General features: G+C 42.4%; 1 protein-coding gene across 2 annotated transcripts in view; it reads left to right on the forward strand.

The window, feature by feature from the left end:
• FGD2 (FYVE, RhoGEF and PH domain containing 2) overlaps positions 1 to 18,004 on the forward strand; it is a 55,632-nt gene that overhangs the window by 22,942 nt on the left and 14,686 nt on the right. For both annotated transcript variants that reach the window (XM_033917785.1, XM_033917786.1), the window contains 4 exons: positions 2,151 to 2,307; positions 4,066 to 4,204; positions 11,273 to 11,331; positions 12,123 to 12,272. In XM_033917785.1, the coding sequence (XP_033773676.1) occupies positions 2,151 to 2,307; positions 4,066 to 4,204; positions 11,273 to 11,331; positions 12,123 to 12,272 (505 nt within the window). The remainder of the gene's footprint in view (positions 1 to 2,150; positions 2,308 to 4,065; positions 4,205 to 11,272; positions 11,332 to 12,122; positions 12,273 to 18,004) is intronic.

Raw genomic sequence — 18,004 nt, forward strand, 5'->3', positions numbered from 1 at the left:
ATGTTGTGTTTGAATGGTTCAAAAGAAATCCTATTTGATAGGAAGATCAATTTGTGTAAAAGGAGATCAAAGTGTGTCTGAAAGGATGATGGTAAAGAAAGGGTATACCACAGGGCTCAGCATTGTCCGCGTTGCTGTTTAATATCTTTTTTTTTTTTTTTTTTTAATTCTTTATTTAAATTTTTTCAAATAAACAACAATTGTGCTTAACAGGCAATTGCTGTTTAATATCTATATGGCAAGCTTAGGGAAAGTTTTTGAAAAGACGTTAACATCGGAGGATTCGGGCATTTTGAAAATAAATTAAAAAATTAAAAAACACAGCTCGGGTCAAAGCCGGGGACAACCCTTGTCATTATTTATGAAGTTAAAGTGTGCATTTTGATCATCTATATAAGAAATATATTATCAGAGTTTTTTGACAAAGCAAGCTACTTGAAGCCTGTGTGCTGCGATTAGAATATGACACGCACCGCTGGTAAAACTGATTTACCGCATGACGCCCTGTGAATCATTGATCTATGAGCACATAGAGATTATTCATTTAAATTCCTGTCTCCTGCTTATCTGGACCATTCTGCCCTGCTCCAGTCCAGGCCCCGACAACCTAAATGCATTATTTCAGGAGTTTTCCTGGAGAATACTATTAACACATTGAGAACTCTCTCCCTGGAGTTATGAGGCCATTTAACCCTTTCAGGACCAAGGGACATATTTGTCCCATAACTTTAAAATCCTATAAATTTTGATTTTGGGATAGTCTACAGTTCTAAATTTGATATGTACGGATTCCATATGATACTGCCTTTATGTAAACAAACTGGTTCCGACATTCATTCATTAGCGTCGTTGCCAGATTGACGAGAAGATTCTCTTGCCACACTGTCCATAAGCCAGAAGTGTGATTTTTTTAAATAAAAATAATGATATTTCACAAAAAAAATCAATTTTTTGGCATCTGCAAGCCCTTTTTACCATAAAAATGTCGTCAAAACCACAAAAATTGGCCTACGATCCTTATGGTCCTGAAAGGGTTAAAGATCGTGCATGTTTTAGGAAACAATTGAAAACTCAATTGTTTGTTAACACATGTATGTAATATGTATTGTTCAGATATGTTTCAGGAAAGTACCGAGAACTTACCTGTTTGTCAGTGCATTTATATGATATGGATTGATTGTATATTGCTGTAATTTGACATCTCATTGCTGTTTTGGGAATGAAGGGATTTTGCAAGAATAGGTGAGAATTTCTATCTCAATAATTCTGCCACGTAGAGGTTATTTTGTTTGATGTATATGTAGTTTGTTAGATTATGTATGTTAATTGTGTACTCCGCGTTGATTTAAAGCAGTTTATATATTTTTAAAATAAGAACATAAGAAATGCCTTCACCGAATCAGACCTTTGGTCCATCCAGTCCGGTGACCCGCACACGCGGAGGCCAATCTAGGTGTTCCCTGATGAGAATCTTATTTTCCCGTATCCCTCAATGTGATTTGCAAGGAGGTGTGCATCCAACTTGCATTTGAATCCCATAATGGAGGTTTCCGTCACTACCTCCTCCGGGAGAGCATTCCAAGCGTCCACCACTCGCTGTGTAAAACAGAACTTTTTGACATTTGTCCTGGGCCTGTCGCCCCTCAATTTCAGTCTATGACCTCTCGTCCTAGTCACATTTGACAACGTCAAAAATGATGCTTCTTGCTCTATTTTGTCGAAACCTTTTAGTATTTTAAAAAGTCTCTATCATATCCCCACTCAGTGTTCTCTTCTCAAGGGTGAACAAGCTTAGTTTTCTGAGGCGTTCTTTGTAGCTCAAATTTCCCATACCTTTTACTAGCTTTGTGGCTCGCCTCTGCACCCTCTCCTGCAGGGTTATATCCTTCTTTAGGCAAGGAGACCAGTGTTGGACACAGTACTCCAGGTGTGGTCTTACCATTGCTCTGTAAAGCGGCATTATGACGTCTGCTGATCTACTCGTAATACCCTTCTTTATCATGCCTAACATCCTGTTCGCTTTCCAGATTAATCTACAGCACTCTCCCATTCCCGTGTCGAACAACTCCCCTACCCCACCCCAGTCATTCAGTTAGAAGCCTAGAAGTGGCCTAGAATTGGCTACATATTCTTTTTTTCTCTGGTTTCAGGACGCATAACCCGAGAATTGGGGATGTAATACAGAAGCTTGCTCCCTTCCTGAAGATGTATGGAGAGTACATTAAGAACTTTGACAAGGCCATGGGACTTATTGCCACTTGGACGGAGAAGTGTCAGCCATTCCAGGACATCATTATGGACATTCAGGTGAAGCAGAAGAGTTAACGGGACCTAGTTACTTTTTACTCCAAGTCTTTCTAAACTGATTCTAGTGACCCCCCCCCCCCCCCCCCACAGCCAGGTGGATTTCCAGGATATCCACAATGAATATACAGTAAACCCCTGCGAATTCGCGGTTTGCAAATCGCGGACTCAGTAATTTGCGGTATTTTCTGATCGCCTCTTCCTAGTACTAAAGTCATGGTTGCACCAATCGGGAGCTGCTTTGATATGCCAGATAGCGTGACAAAACAGCTCCTGATTGGTGTAACCATGACTTTAGTACCAGGAAGAGGCGGTCGGAAAATGTGCCCAGCTTCGTAAGTAGAATTTAAGCATCTGCCGGCGCCCCCAGCTGCCCTCTCCTGCCTTCGATCAGCTTAAAAAACATATTTGTGTTTGTTTTTTTTTAATTCACAGGTGTTCCTGGAACGGAACCCCTGCAAATTTGGGGGGGAGTACTGTACATGAGATAAAAGTGCAAACCAAATATATGCAAATTTGTCTCGTGGATATTTCTTGTACTTTTCCTAAAACCCTTTTAAAATATCTCGGAGGCATAAATCACAGGAGGGAGGTCTCTTGCAACTGAAAGGAAGCTCTGGAATGGGACAGCATAAGATTAAGTTGAAGGGGGCTAAACTCGCAAGTAACTTGAGGAAAAACGTCCTTCTTTATGGAGAGGGCGGTAGATGCATGGAACGAACTCCCGATGGAGTGGGATAGAGCTATGAGGACTGTGTCTGAATTCAAGAAAGTATGGGACAGGCATATGGGATCTCATATGGGGGGAGAAGATAGCAGATAATATGGATGGGCAGACTGGATGGACCACATGGCCTTTACCTGCTGTCTTTTTCTCTGTTTCTTTTAGGAAGTCCTGCTTTATCCCATTCTTTCGGCCATTAGAAGGTCCATACAGCCTTGCATACAAGTTTCAAATTTCAAGTTTATTGGTATTTGATTAATCGCTTGATCAATTTGCTAAGCGATGTACAATTGTATAAATAGAAAATAGGTTACAAAAAAAAAAAAAAACTTACGAAGTAACATTAATCTTACAATTAAAACAAACATGGAGCAGGGAGGAAAGGAGGGAAAAGTTACAATTCTTTCTTAGAGGGAATAAACAAAGAAGGATAAAACAAAAGGGAGGGGAGGAATTTAAAAGCCTGAAACATTATATCATGTCTAAAATTTAGATATTAAAAGCATCTTTAAAAAGATAAGTTTTTAAGGATTTTTTTTAAAAGAAATAAGGTCCTTTTCGTCTTTAATATATTGAGGTAATGAGTTCCACAATTGAGGACCCATTACGGAAAACATATCATGTCTTCTTGTGCCTACTATTTTTAGAGATGGGATAGCTAAGAGGTTCTGGGAGGTCGACCGAAGAGATCGAGAGGTATTATGAGGGATTAGCATTCTGGTTATATATTGGGGTTCATTGAAGATTAATGTTTTAAATACTAAAAGTAGCACCTTAAAGGTGATGCGATAGCTTATTGGAAGCCAATGGGAATCGATCATTAAGAAACTACCCACTCTTCCCCTTACTGCTTTAGTAGTCCTGAAATCTCCAACCAATTCTGGGGTTTTTTCTAGCTGTTCCAGTGATTGCTTACCCCGTTCTTTCCTGCCTCTAAAGCCATTGGATACATGCTGTCGTAGAAACCAGCTAGTTCAGTGGAGTAGATTTCTACCCTAAAAGCCTTTTCGTTTTCTCTTTCCTTTTGTTCCTGTCAGAAAAGGGAGGTGTCTGCTAACCTGAGCCTGCAGCACCACATGCTGGAACCCGTACAACGGATCCCACGTTACGAGCTCCTTCTGAAGGATTACGTGAAAAAATTACCTCCAGAGTCGCCGGACAGAGCAGACGCAGAAAGTATGAAGGGGCAAATCTGGCATCAAAGGCCAAGGGAACGGGGCTCAAGTTCAGAACCTTAACCTGGTCTAGAGTTTTTGGGAATGGGCTGATAACGTCAGTGAGCAGAGAAGAGAAAGGAGCAAGCAAATCCCTAAACTTCAAATTCGTTAACCAAGAGCATAGACTATTCTGTTTGCCAGTGAGGAAGGGGCTGGAAGCATCATAATTTTTACACCATTCCTTCCCCCCCCCCAGCCAGCAACAGTCACTCCGATTCTATGCTACTTCGATCTGCCTGAATCTGCCCCTTGCTGTCTCTTAGCATTCCAGCATCCACTGATTAATCATGGCTAAAAATCTGCAGCTTCTCTTGATTTGGCATTAATAGCAACCCATCTCCTGTGCCATTCTCCTAATTCTGTTACCTTGTATGCACATTTTCATGCTTAGATGACACGGGTTATAAAATAATGGCAATTAACTGTATAACTTAATTATTAAATTGCTAATTGGCATTAACCAGTTGGCTATAATTTAGTTAATTAGCTGTAATTACTAGTTACGCACGTAACTGCCCTGAGTCAATATTCTATGACCGTTGTGTGTAGTTCCTTTACGGGCTGATTCTATAAAGGTCACCTAAAGTTAGGCGCCTAATTGTATTGGCAAAATACCCTTAAAAGCCTCAATAATTGTTTAATTGGGTGATAGGCACCTATCGCATGGCGTTTAAGTGGGCATTTCTATGGGCAGAGCGTGATTTAAGCTCTATTCTCTAAAAATATAGGCCTTTAAAACCCTGGCCTACATTTCAGGGGCCTAAGTTTTTACATAGGCACCACTGGCTTTGATTCTGTAAATGGCCCCTAAGTGATTTACATACAGATGGCACTTTTTTAATTTTTTTTTTAAAAGGTGCTATTTATAGAATCGGACCCTTAGTGCACAACTGCTGGGCAGTGTGGAAGTGGGAGAGACCCGGGCAAGTTGGGGGTGCCCAGCACTTATACGCTAAGGTTATAAGACATGTAAGTCCAGAGGAAGGCGACAAAAATGATAGGAGCTTTGTGCCAGAAGACACATGAGGAGGGAAGCCTTGAATATGTATACCCTAGAGCAGAGGTGGGCAACTCCGGTCCTTGAGGGCTGGAATCCAGTCGGGTTTCCCTAGTGAATATGCACGAGATCTATTTGCATGCACTGCTTTCAATGCATATTCATTGGGGAAATCCTGAAAACCCGACTGGTTTCCGGCTCTCGAGGACCGGAGTTGCCCACCCCTGCCCTAGAGGAAAGGAGGGACGGGGGAGATATGATTCAGACATTCAAATACTTGAAAGATGTTAACGTAGAACAAAATCTATTCCAGAGAAAGGAAAATGGTAAAAACCAGAGGGCATAATTTGAGGTTGAGGGGTGGTAGATTCAAGAGTAATGTTAGGAAATAATTCTTTACGGCAGGGGTCTCAAAGTCCCTCCTTGAGGGCCACAATCCAGTTGGGTTTTCAGGATTTCCCCAATGAATATGCATTGAAAGCAATGCATGCACATAGATCTCATGCATATTCATTGGGGAAATCCTGAAAACCCGACTGGATTGTGGCCCTCAAGGAGGGACTTTGAGACCCCTGTTTTACTGAGATGGTGGTTGATGCGTGGAATGCGCTCCCGAGGGAGGTGGTGAAGAAAACGGTGACAGAGTTCAAAGAAGCGTGGTATGAACACAGAGGATCTCTAATCAGAAAATAATGGGTCTATATTGAAGGAACTAAGGCCAGTACTGGGCAGTAGTGGCGTACCGCGGGGGGGGGGAGGTAGGGGGGATTTCTGCCCCAGGTGCAAGCCATGAAGGAGGTGTTCCTGGCCTTGGAGTCATGGTCCAAAGCTCTGGGTAGTCCCCATGGCCCAGCATGTTCCCAGCCTTTTCGCTTGTCTGGTCCGATGGCCCTTTTCCTTCCATGAAGCTGAAAAAACTGCGAGCCTCGGCAGTGATTCAGCTACGTCACCCGCGGCTCCCCTTCCTGCTTTCCGCGTTTGCCAATGACATAACTTCCTGTTTCCGCCCGGGTGGATTGCGGCAGAGGCAGACACAGAAAGCAGGAAAAGGAGCCACAGGCGACATAGCTGAACCGCTGCCGAGGCCGGCAGTTTGTTCATCTTCACAGAAGGAAAAGGGCTGGGAACATGCTGGGCCATGGGGACTACCCAGAACCTTGGCACTGGGCCGTGAGAAGGGATGTTCCCGGACCATGACTCCCAGGCCGGGAACACCCTCATGGCCTGCACCTGGTGGAACATTACTAAAAAATTTTTTTTACATTGGAGGAGTGTCAAAATGATGGCAGGGGTGTCAAAAAACAATGGGCCCCGGGTGTCACATACTCTAGGTAGGCCACTGCTGGGCAGGCTTGCACGGTCTGTGTACCATATATGGACATTCAGTTGAGGACAGGCTGGGGAAGGCTTCTTTGGCTGGGATGGTTAATATAGTCTGGAGTGAGCTTTGACGGAGACTCCAGTTGATGGAACCTAAGCACACTACCGGGCAGGGCTCTGGGTTTCTGGCCCAGAAATATCTAGGAAAAAGGACCATTTAAATTAAATTAATTTATGGAGCATGTATGGTTGGGCAGACTGGATTGGCCATTCAGGTCTTTATCTGCCGTCATTTACTATGTTACTATGAGTATTTATACCAGCCTTTGACATGACTCACGACTAAAGTTAGGCCCTACAATGCAGATTTCACTCGTATACTGTGACGGCAGTTATTTGCATAATTCCCGATCTAGAACTCACACTTAGTATCCAACAAATTAGCGCCTGATTTTAGGCGACCTTTCAAAAATTATGAGGGCAATTCTAAAACTGGGTGCCTCCATTTAGGTTTCTTGTGGTCATTCGGTAGGCACTTTAGGTTCCATCATAAAATACTTGCATTACCCAGTATTGGCGCATACCCTTCTGGATTCTGTATAGGTCACACAGAGCACCCAAATTTGGATGGCTAGAGCCGATGTAAGCACAAAGTAATGGAACCTTTGACTATTCTGCCTTTTTGTAGTATCTAGCACAAAGTAATGAGGCATCAACCATCCATAATTGATGGTCATTGGCAACAATTTGGATTTTTCCGCCCGTCTGCCTCTTTTCTATATCTGTGCTTACATTTTGTAGAGTGCAACTCAAAAAAGGGCCTGGCTTTGAGAGGAGCATGGGTGAACTGGGGGCATTCCCAGGAGGTAGGCCATTTGCATGCCCAGCTACCAAAAATTAGGTTAACACGGAGGCATATTTTCAAAGCACTTAGACTTACGTAGTTATGGAACTCGACGTAACCTATGGAACTTTGTAAAGTCTGAGCGCTTTGAAAATGAGATGATGGATCATAAAGACCTGGAGGTGTCCATCGAGTCTGCCCAACAAGATAGACTCGTAGCATGAGTTACGATGTGCCTACTCGATCATGATTTGTTCTTGCCATTTTTCAGGACAGAGACCGTAGACGTCTGCCCAGCAGTGACAGCATTTACATCAAGTGTCAGTAGGTGTAAATGCAGACACCAAAAGTTAGGTGTGACGGGTTTACTTCTACCAGAAGCGATTTCAGTATTGCAGGGGGGTGGAGACGGCAGCTTGAGGGGGGCTGTTTGAAATGTGGGCAGGTAGAGGGGACCTTGGGTCACATGTTTTGGTCTTCTAACAGAGTAAATGATGGCAGATAAAGACCTGAACGGTCCATCCATTGGTTATTCTCATTAGAAATACCATGATTAATTAACTTGTCTCTTCTTTGATATTTCTGGGCCAAAGTCCACCTGGTAATGTCCTAGGTTCCAACTGCTGAAGTTGCTGTCCAAGCTCACTCCAGCCTGTCCAAGCTCACTCCAGCCTATTCAACCATCCTGTTTACAAGATATCTACCATAAAGTCTGGCCAGTAACGTCCTCATGCTCCAAGTTAGTGGACCTCCCATTGTGTTGCCTTACAATGTTTTTGGAAGGATGTCTTGTGTTTTATATGTAGGCCAGTGCTGGGCAGACTTCTATGGTCTCTGTCCCGGATATGGCAAGGCAGATCGTGATGGGCTGGAGTGGGCTTCGATGGCGCCTCCGGTAGTTGAAGTGTAAGGACAGTGCCGGATGGACTTCTACAGTCTGTGTCCCATATATGGTAAGACAGATTTGGATGGATTGGGGTGGACTTCGATGGTCTCAGGACTAGGATGGTCTAGGACTAGGATGGTCTCAGGACTCAAGGATCTCCCATATGAAGAACGTCTAGATAAGTTGCAGCTATACTCTTTCGAGGAACGCAGAGAGAGGGGAGACATGATAGAGACATTCAAATATGTTACTGGCCTTATTGAGGTAGAAGAAGACATCTTTTTCCTTACAGGATCTACGGCAACAAGAGGGTATCCGTTAAAAATCAAGGGTGGGAGATTTCATGGTGACACTAGGAAGTATTTCTTCACCGAAAGGGTGGTTGATCATTGGAATAATCTTCCACTTCAGGTAATTGAAGCCAGCAACGTGCTCGATTTTAAGAAAAAATGGGACAAGCATGTGGGTTCACTTCGAGGAAGTGCTTAGGGGGGAGGGTTCTTAGAGTGGGCAGACTTGTTGGGCCGATGGCACTTTTCTGCCGTCATATTCTATTTCTATGTTTCAATGGCAAATCCAGGAATTGGGACTCGAGGACAGTGTAGACGGACTTCTATGCTTTATATCCTGAAAAGATCAAAGAAAGATCAGGATCGAATATATGTATTTTCTACCACATTCATTATTGATTTAATTATGACTTGACATTGAATACGATAGTTGGGTAGACTGGATGGACCGTTTGGGTCTTTCTTTGCTGACATCTGCTATGTTACTTACAGTATCATAGAATCATTTCTGTACCACTACTCGGGCATATGCAGGGCTATACACATTATATGCAGGTACTTCTCTGTCCCTTGTGGATTGTGTACCTGGATTAAGTGACTTGCTCAGGGTCACAGGGAGCTGCAGTAGGAATTGAACCCAGTTCCCCAGGATCTCAGTCCGCTGCATTAACCATTAGGCTTAGCCTCCACTTCCAAGTTCTGTGCATAAGTATGTACCTGCCTATGTCCAACCCATGCTCTGCCTTTGTATACACCCCCTTGCAAACACATGCTATATAAGATGAACAGGTATCTGCAGAATAGTGCTTTTGCACCTTACTAGCTCCTACCTGGGTATGTGTTCAAATGCAAGCATACGTACTAGTATTTTAAAGATTTATGTGCATGACATGTTAGGGCTGTCCAGGAAAATTGTGCAAGTTTTTCCCATGAATTTGATTGTGCTTGATCAGAAAATAATTTTTTTAAACATTTTTAAAGCCTATCCTGGAGTTCCTTAAAACAGAAATTTAACATACTTGGCTAATACGAAATCTGTTCAAAAAGTTGATTGAACAGTCTTGCAACTTATTTCATTGGGTCCCCTTCAAAGTACTCCCTTTCCCTACATATACACTTTTACCAACGTCGTTTCCACTTCCGGAAACAGTCCTTAAAACGCATCTTCAGGAATTGCCAAAAGTTGCTGCATCAAATTTTGCTTTATGTCTTCAATGGTGTTGAATCACTTTTCCTTTCAGCGTGAATTAAAGTTTAGGAAACAAGAAGAAGCCAGCAGGGGGTCAAGTCAGGAGAGTAAGGTGGCTGGGGAAGAACTGTCATCGTGGTTTTTTTGCGCAAAATTCACGCATTCTGACGCATTCAAAACACCTTCTACGACTCATGACATGTTCCCCATAAGCCACTTTCAACATTTCACAAGTTTCCGTAGCGGTCTTGCCCAGTTTAAAACAGAACGTTACGCTGTAGTGCTGCTCATTGAGGTCGCACATGATGGAAAAATAGCCGATCGCGAAAACGCACTTTCACAAAAACTGCTGCAACTTGGAGATGAAAACAGATATCAACAAGCGGGGGAAAAAAAGAGAGGTTACTCACGAGGTTTCAAGCTACTCAACGCTGCCTAGCCGTCTCAAAAGAACGTCCCGTTGGTGCGTAATTCAAACTGTCCTGAAACTTTTTGAACAGACCTCGTAGATAAACACGTACACTTCGGTATAGTCATCTACCAATGGCGTTCCAAACACTCAAGCATGCAATGTCTTCTTGAGATAGTCAGGATAAAGCCTGAGATGCTGTTCAACTCCTTGCAACAAGGCCTCACGCTGCACTGGGTCTGTGGCGATGCCTTTATACCGACTGTCTCAAAAGCTATTGAATGTTTTGAGTGTTTGGAATGCCATTCGTAGCTAAGCATGTATACTTTGATGTAGTCATTGCAGGTTTTATCCACACTAAAAACCTGTGGTGCTGCTTGATAGAAGGGAAGGCAACTTTGGCACTCGGCAAGTTTTTTTTTTTTTTAATCTTTATTGATTTTCAAACTTTGATAGTGCAATACATTTGGTTAATCATGAATACTACATGAAACGCACTATTAACTATACAATTGATACGTTAAACAATCATTTTCTCCCATCCTCAACTTAATTATTAAAACAATAATACATATCATTACATTACATTACATTAGTGATTTCTATTCCGCCATTACCTTGCGGTTCAAGGCGGATTACTTTCAAACTAAAAACAAGAATTACATTCAAAATTTGAAAGAATAGAATAAGCGATGATATAAAATTTTTAAGGTAATTAAAAAAAAAAAAAAAGCCTTGGTTAAAGAGTTACCAATTGGAAGTAGAAGTCTTTAGGAGATAAGAATGGGGTGAATTATGTGGTTTTAGATAGCATTAGGTAAATAGAAGAATATTAGAGAGTGCTAAGGGTATAGAGAGTGTTGGATGCACTAAAAACAGTAATTTAGAGCGGCGCGGCAGCTCGCGCTGCGCTCAATTGTCTGGGCACGCCTTTGTCCCGGCGCGCTTTTGACCTGACACCGTGTGGTATTGCGGTATATAAAAATAAAGTTATTATTATTATTATTAGAAAATAAAGAGCTGACCTGTCCTAATCTGAGAGTCTCGCTGTTCAGGATCATTCCTTATTTGCTTGTCTTCTCTTCCTTTCAGAGGCTTTGGACATGATTTTCTCAGCAGCCAAACATTCAAACGCCGCTATTGCACAAATGGTGAGTCCTGGCTCCATTGCAGACAGCCTTTTCTCTCAAACTGCTTCTCCCTTATAAAGAGGAAAAGAGGTAATTATTTAAATGGGAAAGGAAAAGTTTTTGTACAGCATTAAAAGTACAGAAAGGTTAACTTTCCTAAAAGGAAATTATCACTGGCTTTTACAAAGCCACGGTAGAGGTTTCTATCGTGGACCAGCAAGGTAAATGGTCCGACGCTCACAGAATTCATATGAGCATCGGAGCATTTACCTTTTTTCGCAGCTTTGTAAAAGGAGCCCCTATATTTTGGGGGGGAAGAGGACACAGCTATAAATCCATCCCCACAGCTTCCTCGCCCTTGGCTGGCAAAGGAGGCAGAAGCTGGACCTGGATACTACCCCCTTGGTATGCAGCAATGTTCTGAGTTACCAGGCTGTCACCAAAATGTAATTTAAAAGTCATCGGTATAGTGGATGGGTGGAGATAATCCTGTAATTAGGCAAGCGGGTATCGCCCTGTCTCTCTGACCTGTTACTTTGCTCTTTGCTAATGATATATTTTCTCATTCTGTATTCCTATGTCTTATTTTTTCTGTATTTTTCTCCTTTTCCTTAGCATTTCTCTTTTTTTCCACCGTATCCTGTTTTCTTCTCAGTGGCATAAAATCTGTTGCAATACAGGGGAGCCCAAGGAACAAGAGGGTCCACTCCCAGAACTTCTGGGTAGATCCCCCAGCTCTAGGGTTCCCTTTCCAAAATGTCATTTGGGCGCCCTTAAGTTGAATATGTGCCTCTGATTCTTCCCCCCTCTAGGAACGTGTCCACAAGCTCTGGGAGGTATACGACAGGCTCGGGATCGCCGAAGATGATTTTGTCGACCCTTCAAATGAGCTTCTTAAAGAGGGCCCCATCCAGAAAATCTCATTTCGCTACAACACCACGAAGGAGAGATACCTCTTCCTGGTATGAAGAAATTTTTTTTTTTTTGCAAGTCCTGGGGGAATGACAGAAAGAGAAGTGGAAATACAGAGGGAGACAGAAATTGAACGAGAGAGTGGTGAAAAAAGTATGAGAGAGAGATGTTGGAAAGAGTGAGACTGAGAGACCGAAAGAAAAAAGGGTCCTAGAGATAAGCAAACAAAAGATGAAGGAAGGATGAAAGAAAGAAAGATTAAAAAAAAAAGGTAATTAGAGAATGTGAGACAGAAGTTAAAGAAGGGAGAACTGCAGAATTCTTGCATTTCTTATTGATATTGGGGGCAGGACTTAGTCTATAGTGGTCAGTGTTTGTTTTTGGGTTGTTGGGTTGGTTTGTTTTTTAATACCAGCTACAGAGGCTTTTTATACCTAGATATTTGATGCCGGGCCACACTCATGCACTGAGCTGGGTACTGGAGATATTCAGAAGGTCAAACATTCCACAATCACACAACCCCAATGAAACCAACAATTCAATATTCCAAACACCTAGGGGATATATTCGCTTGTTCACTAATTAAAAGGGATTAACTTTCAATATAGTGTTATGCTATCATAATGTATTCAGCTCACAAGGAAAGGAGGAAAGAGCCTCAGACTCCCAGCCTGCCACTGCTCGTTAGCTGTCAAGCAGGCTGTAATCATGAGCTACATTGGCTCAAAAAACCTCTTCCTCCCTATGTTTCTTTGTTAATTTTATAACTCCCTATCAATTTTATAATTTTTAATTTAGTAATAAATTATTTTAAAATTTTTAAATGTTTTTATATTTAAAAAAAAAAAAAACTTCCTCAGAGCTAAACACTACATTCCAGACTTGCTTTCTTAAGCTGGAGGGGGCCTAACAGAGGTACTCGGGAGTGACATAAAATCACTTCCCGCTAGTGTGTTAGAACTGGGATCGGATGAGTACTAGCCTAAAATATACACAATAGCCTTAAGCTACACCACTTCTCACTATCCCTTGCAGTTCAAGGTATCATCAGCATTCCACACTCTTGTTCAAAAACAGCAAGTCTGTTAAGCCCATCAACCAAAAGCCGACGAAGGCCTGGCAGCGTTTCGCAGTGCTGCATCGGGGCAATAAGGCTGCTTATCAGCACTTAAAGCCTGTGCTCAAAAGGCTAGGGAACAAGTGAAAATATCCCCTAGGTGTTTGGGCTATTCAGAAGGTCCCCTTATAACAGTAATTATGCAGATAAAGGTAAAGCAGCCTTTTTGTTGTCCCATCTTTAGCCAGATAGTTACCCCAGTTTGCAAACTGAATATTGCTGCTGTGTTTTTTTTGCTCGGTTAGATTTGGACACTAATTTTCCTTTTGGCCCCCAGATTAGGGGAAAGAGATGAATTCTATCTCTATTTATATTTGATGCGTGTTTTTTTCATATATTGTTTTTCACACATAGCACTTTTTGTTGTGCACATTAGTTATTCACACGGAGAGAGCCCGGGGATGTTTCGCAGTTAACACCTTTTTGAGTGTAAACCCGCGGCAGCTTGTCCCTGGACGTTCCAGGGGTTGCTATGTGACTGAGGGTTCTCCCGTTAAAAATTAAAATATAATACACAGTTGGCTAGTTTGAGCAATCAGTAGACCTCATCTCTTTCCCTTAATCATTTTGCCTTCTTGGGGTGAGGGAGGGTTTCAGATTTTTGTGTACTTACACCTCCACTCTTTACAGGGTTCTATTTTTTGTTCTGTGTGATAGAGAATGACATGGGGACAGATTTTTTTTTTTTTCCCCTTCCCCGCTAGTTTTGCCGCTGTCCCTGCCCCATCCCTGTAAGCTCTGCCTTAACTGCACAAGCCTCGAACACTTATGATTTTAAAGAGTTTTGAGGCTTGTGCAGATGAAGACGGAGCTTGCAGGGATGAGGCAGGTAAAGAACTCGCTGGGACAGGAAAATGAGTTCCTGGGGCGACAGGAAAAATTTGTCCCCGTGTCATTCTCTACTGTGTAACCCCTTGCTCCACCCAGATTCCTTAGACTGACCTGGTACTGCCCGGATACTACCTAGGTGGTCTGTCTAGATTTTCAGCAGCACTGTGGGAGCCACTTACCTGGATAATTCCTACTAAATATCTTTCCCGTTATTCTTTGGAAGGGTAAATTTCCACCCATTTCCTTGGGTAAATAGCAATTCACCCTGGTAAAATGGCTTGTGTGACGATTTGCATTGTTCAATCTAGTCTGATTTTTCCATAGTGCATATTCTTTTTGTCGGAGGGAGGAAAGGAGGTGCTCCTAGGGGTGTATGTAGGGTGGGGTTAGAAAACAGTGCACATGGATTAGATTTTAAAATCTAAGCATGTTGCTTTCCAGCAAAGATCTGTGCACAGAAAATGTAGTGGAAAGTCCTTGTACTAATGGGCAATGTTGACAAGGGAAAGTAGGTGCACCATTTATTTATTTAAAAATATTTCTTTTTTTTTTTTTTTAAGTTCTTTATTCATTTTCGTATGTTACAACAAGTGTAGCAAATAAACTTATTTAAAACTTAAAGATACACACTTGATTAACTCTCATATAAGCATCAAATTTAACATTTCATTACAAATTAAAATTCTATAATATTTTAAATATTATGAAAGAAATCTAACATTTATATCATTCTTATTGAATCTAATAGTCCCTCCCCCTCCCTCCCTCCCTCCCTCCCTATTCAATAAATCATAAAATCATCCTTACTGTGAAATTATTGAAATACTCATGTATTATATAATAACAACAAGTAAAACCCACCCTTTTCCCCCCTAATCAAATACCTTAACATGGGAAAAGTTAATCATTCATTACAAAAATCTGTTAATGGTCCCCAGACTTTCTTTTACATAGAGCTTTTTGGACCCCCTGTTCGTTTGCAAAGAATAGATAGTTCTAAGTCTAATAGATGTTGGCATTGTCATCTTGAAACTGGGACATTAGATCATCTTTCATTCTATTGTCCATTTATTTTATCATTTTGGAAATCAATTTGGCCTCAAATTAATAGGATGTTAGAAAATCCGGTAGCCTTGGCATATTTTATTTGGAACAACTATGAGAGCAAGAAGTCAAATCCTTTCAGATAACAACAAGCTTTTGTTTATTTTAACTGGAGTAGCAATACAACAAATAACATACAATTGGAAAACATATGACAGGTTAAATTATAATTTTTTGTGGAATTCTGTGTGTCATATATACAAAATGGAGCTCACAATAGCAACGCAAAAAGGTTATATTAGTAAAATATTTCTTAACTACCTATAACTAGGCGATTTTACAAAAAAAAAAAAAACCACAACAACAACCAATCGTATAAAAAATAAGAAACATACAACACATATGATACAAACAGTAACATCAGTTCCTTCATATTGGCCATATTTTACAGCACTCGACAGCATATCCATTTCCCTCTCAAACTCTACCCATGGACTCTTGTGCCTTAGGTAGCAGTTTATAAATTGCCCCTTAAATCGGGTCTTATTGGTTTATTTTGGTACTTGAATATATCTTCCAGGACTTTTAGGATCATTTTGTGTTTTCAGTTCATCCACATCTGGTCTCTGCTGGGCTATGAATGACAGATTCTTTGTTTACACCCAGCCCCCATTTTTATCCCTCAAACTCTTTCCCAGGGGAGCTCAGAACGGTTTACATGAATTTATTCAGATACTCAAGCATTTTTCCTTCTCTGTCCCGGTGGGCTCACAATCTATTATCTAGTGTACCTGGGGCAATGGGGGGATTAAGTGACTTGTATGCTAGGACTGGCAGAGACAAAACACATTTTCAATACCATTGAACATTCTACCTATGAGCTAAGTAGTTTTGACTTTTCTGACACCATTTTGAAACATTTACTGTGTCTGCTGTAGGTAGGAGGGGGGTCAAGAGCCGATGAAGATCTTTTCCCTTTCTAGTGCAGTAATTGACATTATTACGCACGGGGTTCTGAGGCTTTCCCCTCATTCATAATTGATGTGCATGAAACTTTCAATGAAATTGTGGCATAAGTAAATTATTGCTTGAACTAGTGTTTTAGCCCGTTACATTAACGGTTGCTAGAGTAGATGTCTGTCTGTCTGTTTTGTTTTGTTTTTTTTTAATTTGTATCTCTCTCCTTGGACGCTGTAATTCTTTCTGTCTGTGTCTTTCCCTGGCCCCCTGTCTGTCTATCTTTATTTCTAACTCTATCCTCTTCCCTCAATCCTGCATGTGGCCTTTTTTCTTTCTCCTCCCCACTTCCTTCCAACGTCTGCTCCCCTGTCCTCCACACTTCCATTCGGTGTGTCTCCCTCTCTCTACCCCTTCCATCTACTGTTCACCCTCTGTCTTGCCCCTCTCTTCTCTTTCCATCCAGTGTCTGCCCTCTCTCTCTCTGTTCCATATGGCCTCTCTCCATCTCCTCCTTCCTTTTCCCTTGATCTGGCATACCTTCCTCCTTCCCTCCAAGCCATTCTCTCCCCCTCTGCTCCCTTTCCTCATTTAACTACTTCATTGGTCAGCAGCAGCATTCACAATTCATTGCTGTTGCTGGCTTCAGGTCTTTCTCTCTGGCCGGTCCTGTCTTCATGACAACAGGAAGTAGGCAGGACCGGCCAGAGAGGAAGGCCTGAAGCCAGCAACAGCAGTGAATTGTAAACGCTGATGCTGCCTGAAGCAGCCGAGGCAGACGCTTCTCTCCCCTCCCAGCCCAACCCCCGCTGACTCTGCGACCCTCCCAGCAAGATGACTTTAATATCAAACCTCCCTCCAGCGTTGGCAGCCACAGCACGCTAAACAGGCTGCTTCGTGGCTTTCTTCTGCCATTGAGTCCCTCTGTCGCATTATTGATGACGTCATCAGTGACGCGGCAGAGGGACTCAACTGCAGGAGAAAGCCCAAAGCAGCCTGTTTAGCGTGCTGCGGCTGCCAACGCTGGAGGGAGGTTTGTGCCGGTATGTGCAGAACCGGTATGTCCCTCCCCCTCCAGTACATGTGCAGCACTTTGCGCGGCGCATCCTCCCACGATCCTGGGTCGGCCACAGCGCTCCAGTGTGGGCCCTAACCACGCATCCGCTCTCCTGCCTGCCACGGACCTACGGATCATGGAAGCATGCAGGCAGGAGTGCGCATGCGCGGCTAGCGTTTTATTATATAGGATATAAGTGAGAAAGTTATAGGAGTTGGGATTAAGTGACTTGCCCAGGGTCACAAGGAGCAGCGTGGGTTTGAACCCACAACCTCAGGGTGCTGAGGCTGTAGCTTTAACCACTGCGCCACACTCTCCCCCTTTGATGAATCCTCCCCCCCCCCCCTTTTAATGTGTGAACATGCCTTTGTTTCCAGATGGGAATCCAGCACTAGCCCAAAATCCAAAGAAGACTCTTGTTTTCTGAATTTTGACTGTTTATTGCAAGCAAAATATAAGCAATTTATTTACAGTATGTTGAAGCTAAAACCAGAAGTCCTATTGCCCCGGGGCAGGAGTCTTTGAATTGGAGATTCAGTTACTGATTGGTGGGGATGGAAATTAAGAACATAAGAATAGCCTTACTGGGTCGGACCAATGGTCCATCAAGCCCAGTAGCCCGTTCTCACGATGGCGAATCCTGTACCTGGCCAAAACCCAAGGAGTAGCAACATTCCAGCATCTCAAAGAATAGCAAGACTCTGGAACCCCAAAGAGAGCTGAGATTGTGATGTCATAATGCCTCATTCCACAGTGCCTCAGAGCCAACCTCATCA

The sequence above is a fragment of the Geotrypetes seraphini genome, chromosome 13 (assembly GCF_902459505.1).
Source record: "Geotrypetes seraphini chromosome 13, aGeoSer1.1, whole genome shotgun sequence".
NCBI lineage: Eukaryota > Metazoa > Chordata > Amphibia > Gymnophiona > Dermophiidae > Geotrypetes > Geotrypetes seraphini.